Source organism: Dendropsophus ebraccatus, chromosome 14 (assembly GCF_027789765.1).
Source record: "Dendropsophus ebraccatus isolate aDenEbr1 chromosome 14, aDenEbr1.pat, whole genome shotgun sequence".
Lineage (NCBI taxonomy): Eukaryota > Metazoa > Chordata > Amphibia > Anura > Hylidae > Dendropsophus > Dendropsophus ebraccatus.
Genome location: NC_091467.1, coordinates 64,917,701 through 64,926,790, shown reverse-complemented (window position 1 = coordinate 64,926,790; position 9,090 = coordinate 64,917,701). Strand labels below are relative to the sequence as shown.

The 9,090-nt window shown below is 45.4% G+C and overlaps 1 protein-coding gene across 1 annotated transcript; it reads left to right on the top strand.

Moving 5' to 3' along the window:
- LOC138772980 (ketosamine-3-kinase-like) lies at window positions 1-8,806 on the top strand. Its single transcript, XM_069953826.1, has 7 exons — window positions 1-94; window positions 3,342-3,553; window positions 5,545-5,696; window positions 5,858-5,949; window positions 6,493-6,569; window positions 6,682-6,804; window positions 8,240-8,806. The coding sequence occupies exons 1-7, from the start codon at window positions 28-30 to the stop codon at window positions 8,489-8,491; spliced, it is 975 nt and encodes a 324-aa protein (XP_069809927.1). The 5' UTR covers window positions 1-27; the 3' UTR covers window positions 8,492-8,806.
- Window positions 8,807-9,090: the final 284 nt, after the last annotated feature.

Sequence of the window (9,090 nt, the reverse complement as noted above, 5' to 3'; positions counted from 1 at the left end):
TTATAACAGTGGCCGCACCTACATTATATGGGACACACGAGGCTGAAGAGGAAGAGATCCACAGCATCTCCGAGACCTCCAGACAGGATGGCAGGTAATGTCACTCCTATCGGCTATCAACTTTTTAAAAACATTTTAACCTTTTCTGGTAACTTTTACCCCCTCCTCCACTGCTGGATCAGTTTCCTTCGTGGAGCTCAATAGATCATTGACCAAAAACCTGTATTATACTCCAGAGCTGCAATCACTATTCTGCTGGTGGGGTCACTGTGTATAAACAGCATCAGAGCTCTGTGGCCGGAAAGATCATCCGTCCGGTACGTAGGTACCGGCCGAGATGATCTGGCCAGAGACCGGCCATTCCGTGAATCGTCCGGGGTCACGGAACGGCCGGTCTCTTACGTAGTGTGAACATAGCCTAAGAAAATCAAGCGGATAACTTGCTGCAGATTCCGTCACTTGCCTGGCTGGTCCAGCTTCATACTTGCCAAACACACCACTGTATTGACCTCCACACGCAGAGTAGATTTTTTTTTCTTTTTAATAAAACATAAATATTAACTAATGGTGCGTTTGCACAGAGAGATTCATCTGACAGATCTTTGAAGCCAAAGCCAGGAACAGACTAAGTAGGGAACAGGCCATAAAGAAAAGAATGAGATTTCTCTTCAAATCCATTACTGGCTGTGGCTTAAAAAATTTGTCACATAAATCTCTGTGTAAACGCACCATAATAACAACTAATAACGCAACAACCTGTGCACAATAACAACTATATACTAAACCCCTGGTCTGGCTGCATTTCCCATACTTTTTTGGGGAAAGGAGCCCTGAGCTGGTCCCACATCACATGCCCCAGTACATGATAACAGACGTCCATGAACCAGCCCGGGATTTTCTCTGTAGCTTTGGCTGTCCAGGCATGATGGGAATGGTAGTTTTGTAACAGCTGGAGGGCCTGATTTTGACAGCAGTGGTGTAAAGTAAAACTGGCTTAGTTGCCCCTAGCAACCGATCAGATTCCACCTTTCATTTTCCAAAGAGTCTGTGAGGAATGAAAGGTGGAATCTGATTGGTTGCTAGGGGCAACTGGGCCTGTTTCACTTTACACCATGTTTGATAAATCTCCCCTTCTCATATATACAATAAACACACACTAAGGCTAGGTTCACACTGCGTTTTCAGCATCCGTTTAACGGATCCATTTTTTTTAACGTCCAGAAAAATAGGGTCAGCAACGTTTTTTGGTCCGCCAAAAAAAACGGATCCGTTTTTTTTTTATAATGGAAGTCAATGGAAAAACGGATGCACACAAATGAATCCGTTTTTTGCAATCCGTTTTTCATGCGTTTTTTGCAAAAAACGGATGCGTTAAACGGATGCTGAAAACGCAGTGTGAACCTAGCCTAAGGGTGCGTTTACACGTACAGGATCTGCAGCAGATTTAATGCTGTGTTCAGTTATTTAGATCAAATCTGTTGCACATTCGGAGCATAAAATCTGCAGTGATACGGTGTGTGTGTAAATGTAGGCTAATAATATATACAAACAATATAACAAACCATAGTAAAGCCCCTATTCCACGGGTCGTTTAAAAGAGCAATATCGTTCGTATTCGGCCGATATCGGCCGCTACGAACGATATTCGTCCCGTGGAATAGAGTGCAACGATCAGCCGACATCGTTCATGTCGGCTGATCGTTGCAGTCGCTTGTTTTTCAACATGTTGAAAAACAAGCGACTGATATAGCAGCGATCCGCTGCCGTCGCTCTGTTGAATAGGAGCGTCGGCAGCAGATGCTGCTATATCCTATGGGCTGCCCGGACGATCAGCGATCCTCCGAGCAGTCCGAGCAGCCCCTCCCGCGTTGAATAGCGGCAGCAGCGAGTGGGGAACGAGGAGCAAACGAGCGCTAATAGCGCTCGTTTGCTCCTCCAAACGACTCTTGGAATAGGGGCATAAGGCTTCTCAGCCCCACACAGCGCCTGCAAGCCCTATATTCATATACAGCACAAAACAAAACACTAATGTGCCAGCACCAGGAGAGGAGACGCAGGCTAAGGCACCTTAAGGGCCAGTTCACACTGAGTAAATTCGGCAGCGGACGAGTGCGCGTCCTCTCATTCACTTACAGCAGCACACTGAGCATGGCGGAGAGGCCTGCCATAGAACCCCACCGTGCTCAGTGTGCTGCTGTAAGTGAATGAGAGGACGCGCACTCGTCCGCTGCTGACGCTCTCTGCTCAAAGAACTAACATGTTGCTTTGTGTGCCCTCTCATTTACTTACACATGCACACTGAGCATGGCGGAATTCTGCGGCGGAGAGGTCCTCCGTGGAATTACGCAGTGTTTACTCAGTGTGAACTGGCCCTAAAGGCAGAGCCCGTGTCATAGCCATGTCAATTCTTTCGGTGGACAGCGGAAACGGCCTGGCTATAGAACAGTGTCTATGGCACAGGCGGAGATGCAAGTGGGTACAAGCGACGGAATCCGCAGCGGATCATAGGCGTGGATTCCATAGGGTGCCTTCACACATAACGAATCCGCAGCGGATCATGAGCATGGATTCCTTAGGGTGCCTTCACATATAACGAATCCGCAGCGGATCATAAGCATGGATTCCTTAGGGTACCTTCACATATAACGAATCCGCAGCGGATCATAAGCATGGATTCCTTAGGGTGCCTTCACGTATAACGAATCCGCAGCGGATTTCACGCTGCAGGTTTGCAGCAAAATCCACTGCGGATCCTGGTATAATGAAGGCCTATGGGGTCACATATCCGCAGCGGAAAATTCATTCAGCCTCAGATATGCGACCCGGCCCCTTTAACCCCTGCAGCATACATTACCTGCTCGACTGCATTAACAATCCTATATACAAGAAGATTACATACCGCAGCACTTCACCGTAAAAGCTTCATCTTTATCCAATAACAGGAGGTAGGCACACTCCCTGCAGATCACGGGATGTCATCTTCTTGTATATACTTGTATGGACTTCTATGTGTTAAGCTGAGCACCACCTGCAGCACTGATGAGAGGTGATTGCACACCTGACTGAGCACCAACGCCTGGGACCAGTAGTGGTGGTGAGATAGCTAACTATGGACTGCATTAACAATCCTGCAGCATTCAGAGCTGTAATCCCCCAGTATTCCCTCCAGTGGTTACATGTGTATGTGAATTGCTCTGTAGCTTTCACTATTCTGAGGTTATATAAATAGACGCCATGAGTGCATGGGAAATCACAGCTCAGGTTTCCATCTCGTGGATTAAAAACTGTTTGGTAGAAGCAGAATTTATTTTTGGACTGATCGGTGACCGCTTCCCTCCCAGATAAACAGTGCTGCCCCCTGACCCTCCCGCAGATGGATCAGCGTTCTATGGACCCCATGAGCTACCAAGGAATAGAGGAGCAGCTGAAGAAGGTCCTCCACACCTCCGTCCTCATCCCATGTGGGCACATACAGGGCGGATGTATCAGCCAGGCCTGGAAGTACCACACAGACCAGGGCCGAGTGTTTGTAAAATGGAATCACGGTGATCAGGTCAGATGGTCGTCATAATAACCTGTACAGGTCCGCCTGAGCATACAGCATTACAGGTGGCTGAAGACGTTGTATACAGTCCTAAGGCTGCCTGTAAAACATAGATACAACCATAGGATATATCCATGTTTTCCAGGGCCACCTAGGGCTGCATCCAACTTCTTCAGCCACTGATCAAATGCTGGACCTGAGCATGCGGAAGTTTTGCTCATCTGTAAAGTGAATGTACCATCAGGCCCGGGCTGAAGCATCCCCAACGGGAGGAAACTCCGCTCCTCTATGACGTGGCTCCATTAGAATTAATGGAGCCGTATCATAGAGGGGCGGGGGGTTTCCTCCCACGAGGGGTGGGTTGGCCGCCTCCAGTGCTTCAGCCCGGGCCTGATGGTACATTCACTTTACGCCTGTATGTTCTGGACATTGCGTTATAGCTGTGATATTTCTGAACAAAGGGGGCCAACTATAATGTAGTAGTTATATTCTTATACATAGGGGGCAGTATTATAGTAGTTATTCCAAACGAAGAAAAAAGAGCTTGCACTCACCCAAAAAGTTGCTGCAAATCAATCCATTTATTCAGTATTGACAGACATGTGTGGGGAGGGGGAGTGAAAGCAGAGGCGTCCTAATGGCTACAGACTGTTTCCCGTGGCTAACCACGCATCTTCCGGCCTTATAGTAGTTATATTCTTGTATATAGGAGCAGTATTATAGTAGTTATATTCTTGTATATAGTGCAGTATTATAGTAGTTATATTCTTGTATATAGGGGCAGTATTATAGTAGTTATATTCTTGTATATAGGAGCAGTATTATAGTAGTTATATTCTTGTGTATATCAGCAGTATTATAGTAGTTATATTCCTGTATATAGGGAGTAGTATTTTAGCAGTTATATTTTTGTATATAGGAGCAGTATTATAGTCGTTATATTCTTGTATATAGGGGGGAATAATTATAGTAGTTATATTCTTGTATATAGGAGCAGTATTATAGTCGTTATATTCCTGTATATAGGATCAGTATTATAGCAGTTATATTCTTGTATATAGGGGGCAGTATTATTGTAGTTATATTCTTGTATATAGGGGCAGTATTATAGTAGTTATATGCAATGGAGAAAAAGGAATCCGCACTCACCGGTCAGTAGAAAAGGAAGGTTTAATGATCCAAACACCAGAGGCTGAGGCTGGGAGGGGGAAGGTCTTACGCAGGTGAGCTCCTTACAGCAACCAGTTGCTGTAAGGAGCTCACCTGCGTAAGACCTTCCCCCTCCCAGCCTCAGCCTCTGGTGTTTGGATCATTAAACCTTCCTTTTCTACTGACCGGTGAGTGCGGATTCCTTTTTCTCCATTGCATATTTATACTCATCTTCTCAGTCTCCAGCACCCCGGCATACAAAGTTTATCCTACACTTACTGCTTACTGCATCTAACTGCCCTCGGTTCCATTCAAGTGGAGTTATCAGCTGGTGCCGTCTGAATCCTTCTCACCCTACTATTATAGTAGTTATATTCTTGTATATAGGAGAGGTATTATATTAGTTATATTGTTGTATATAGGGGCAGTATTATAGTAATTATATTCTTGTATATAGGAGCAGTATTATAGTAGTTATATTACTGTATATAGGAGCAGTATTATAGTAGTTATATTCTTGTACATAGGGAGCAGTATTATAGTAGTGTTCTTTGTAAGGGCCCGTTCACACAGAGTAAGAATGGCGGAATTCCGTAGCGGACAGCCTCCAGCCTCCGTGTCATAATGACACTCTATGGGAGGCGCCCGTGGCTCCTCTCCCCACGCTGAAGAATCAACATGTTCATTCTTCAGCCCCGAGAGATGCAGCGCGCGCCTCCCATAGAGTGTCATTATCACACGGAGGCTGGAGGCTGTTCTTACTCTGTGTGAACGGGCCCTAAAGCAAAAAAAGTGCAGAACAATAAATATAATGTGGTATTCTTATTCATTTTATTCATTATTCATTGCAGGCTGTTACCATGTTTGATGGGGAAATAGCAAGTTTAGAAGCAATAGGGAGAACGTGTACGGTGCGAGTGCCCCAACCCATCACATTGGCTAAGCTTCCAGCAGGGGGAGCTTTACTGATTATGAACTTTATGGATCTGCTACCTATCAGCAGGTAAGCTGTTGATACAGTTGTAGAATATTGCAGCCCTCCACAACACACTGCATTCTAGCGGCTATTACTACATGGTAATAATAATGCTATTGTTATTTAGTGTAACGTAAGGGATATATTTAGGAAACACCCAGAAATTGATTTTGAAACTTTTTCTCTAGGTTTGCTGGAAAACTGGGGGATCAGCTGGCTCATCTTCATGCCCACAATTGGTTATTAAAAATAAACATGCAAAAATACATCGGGACCATAGGTGAGAAGAGGAGATGGAATATCAGTATTTTAGATTTTTAAGTGAGGAGGTCACCAATGTGGCATAATCGCAGTACTGATCCTGGGTTACATCCTGTATTATACTCCAGAGCTGCACTCACTATTCTGCTGGTGGGATCTCTGTGTACATACATTACATTACTGATCCTGGGTTACATCCTGTATTATACTCCGGAGCTGCACTCACTATTCTGCTGGTGGGGTTACTGTGTACATACATTACTGATCCTGGGTTACATCCTGTACTATACTCCAGAGCTGCACTCACTATTCTGCTGGTGGGGTTACTGTGTACATACATTACTGATCCTGGGTTACATCCTGTATTATACTCCAGAGCTGCACTCACTATTCTGCTGGTGGGGTCACTGTGTACATACATTACTGATCCTGAGTTCCATCCTGTATTATACTCCAGAGCTGCACTCACTGTTCTGCTGGTGCGGTCACTGTGTACATACAGAGCAGAGAGCTGCGTAGTGTGGTTTCAGTGTGTACATACACATATCTATCCTCTCTTCAGGAGGATGTCCCGAGAGCCTGCGGCCAGTGGAGAGGTTTGGCTTTCACACTAGCACATGTTGCGGCTACATCCCACAGGTGAGCAGAATTCATTCCGGAAATTTCTTAAATTATTGTGACATTTTAAAGTGATATTATATAAAAAGAAAAATACTTTTTACGAGCTTGCTTGTTCTGGCTGTATGTTCAGGAGAACAGCTGGCAGGAGGACTGGGTCACCTTCTTTACATCTCAGCGTCTGCAGCCGCAGCTCCGGCTGATTGAGAGGGACTATGGTGACCGGACGCTTCTGGGACTGTGGTCTGAGCTGCAGGTAGGAAATATCTCCTGATAGTGAGGGGGTGGTTGGGGCTCCCCCCTATATTATGGTTAGGGTTCAATAGTTTCAAAGGACAACTTGTATTTCCTCCTTTGTCCAGTGGTGGCACTGTAGAGAAACTTAACACTTGTCCTCTTGTTCCCTTACAGTTTTCAGGTGATCGCTGGGGTTTCCAGTAGAGATGAGAAAATCTCAAGTACACACCAGTTTGTCCGAGCCTGAACGTGCAGCATTTGATTACCGGTGGCTGAAGAAGTTGGATGCCACCCTAGGCAGCCTTGGAAAACAAAGATACAGCCTATGGCCTATGGCATCCTTAGGGCTGCATCCAACTTCTTCAGCCGCCCGTAATCAAATGCTGCACGTTCAGGCTCGGACAAACCCAGGTATACCGGAGGTTCGCTATCTGTAGTTTCCAGCAGTTTGGTCAGTTTCCTATGACCGGCTCAGACATTGCGGAAAACTATGGGAAATTTTAAGTTTTTATTAGGCCACACCCCTTTCTGCGTGATATCCAAAATTATTCTGTGTTTGCAGCCCAGCCAGGCATGTGGACACTGATGTGGATGTCTGAATATGTGTGGGGACAATCGTGTGAATGTATGTATGTGGATATTGATATTGTAGATGAATACGTGTGGACACTGATGGGGATGTCAATATACAAAATGACACTGATGTGGATGCCTGTATATGTGTGGACATGGATGTGGGTGTCTATCTGTATATGTGTGGACATTAATGTGGATGTCTGTTTAGGAGAACAGGTGGCACTGCTGTAGATCTATATGTGTGGACATTGATGTGGATGTCTGTATATGTGTGGACATGGATGTGGGAGTCTGTATATGTGTCTGTATATGTGTCGGCACTGCAGTAGATGTACTGTATATATGTGGACATTGATGTGGATGTCTGTATATGTGTGGACATGAATGTGGGTGTCTATCTGTATATATGTGGACATTGATGTGGATGTCTGTCAGTACATGTGTGGCCACTGCTGTAGATGTATATATGTGTGGCCACTGCTGTAGATGTATATATGTGTGGCCACTGCTGTAGATGTATATATGTGTGGCCACTGCTGTAGATGTATATATGTGTGGCCACTGCTGTAGATGTATATATGTGTGGCCACTGCTGTAGATGTATATATGTGTGGCCACTGCTGTAGATGTATATATGTGTGGCCACTGCTGTAGATGTATATATGTGTGGCCACTGCTGTAGATGTATATATGTGTGGCCACTGCTGTAGATGTATATATGTGTGGCCACTGCTGTAGATGTATATGTGTGTGGCCACTGCTGTAGATGTATATGTGTGTGGCCACTGCTGTAGATGTATATATGTGTGGCCACTGCTGTAGATATATATGTGTGGACGTCTGGTTTGGCTAATATGTGTCTTTTTATCCCTTCTCAGATGAAGGTCCAGAACGCCTTCAGAGATACTGTGATTGTTCCGTCTCTCTTACACGGGGATCTATGGGAGGCCAATGTGGCTGAGGACGACCATGGACCTGTTCTCTTTGACCCTGGCTCCTTCTACGGACACTCTGAGTATGACTTGTCGATTGGTGACATGTTTGGGGATCACTGTGGCGACTTTTACCAGGCATATCACAGGAAAATCCCCAAGTCCCCCAGCTTTGACCTCCGGCGACCACTCTACTAGCTCTTCCACTCTCTTAATAACTGGAACCACTTTGGTACCATGTTCAGGAGAAGCACCTTGGAGCTTATGAGACACCTCCTCCAGATCTTGTGAGGATGAAGAACAGGGACGTATTTAGATCCTATGCCTAAGATTACAGGACGCACAAAGATAAAACCAAATACAGTGAAATTCCTATAATCTGGCATCATTGGTGTCTGATAGCTGCTGGATTATCAGATGGGTATAGGAAAGTAGAGGAGGAGTTTTCCAGGATGAGGGCTCCATGGTGGCTGTGGCGGGATGCCTTCATGTGGTGAACACCGAGGTCACAACATTCTGGATTTTACATAGCTGCCTATAAGAGCGGACTACACAGTTTTAATGAATGAGGGGGTATGTGGGGGAGGGGGTACGTGAGGGACATACATCGGTCATCTCCAAAATAAAATGGAAATATTAAGTAATCGTGTAATCTATATTGTGGCAGTATAAGGACATCCTCCATCTTCTATTACAGTACATGCTGGACTGAGACAAGCACAGTGCTGGGCAATGCTGGCTGACCACCGAGACTGTTGTTAGGCAATGCTCCCTAGCAACCGCCCTGTCAAACATGA

Excerpts from the sequence above, each read along its gene's own strand:
- LOC138772980 (XM_069953826.1), top strand. The coding sequence starts at position 28 with ATGGGACACACGAGGCTGAAGAGGAAGAGATCCACAGCATCTCCGAGA. Across the intron at positions 5,697-5,857 it reads GATCTGCTACCTATCAGCAG|GTTTGCTGGAAAACTGGGGG; the intron begins GTAAGCTGTTGA and ends CTTTTTCTCTAG. Across the intron at positions 5,950-6,492 it reads AAAATACATCGGGACCATAG|GAGGATGTCCCGAGAGCCTG; the intron begins GTGAGAAGAGGA and ends TCCTCTCTTCAG.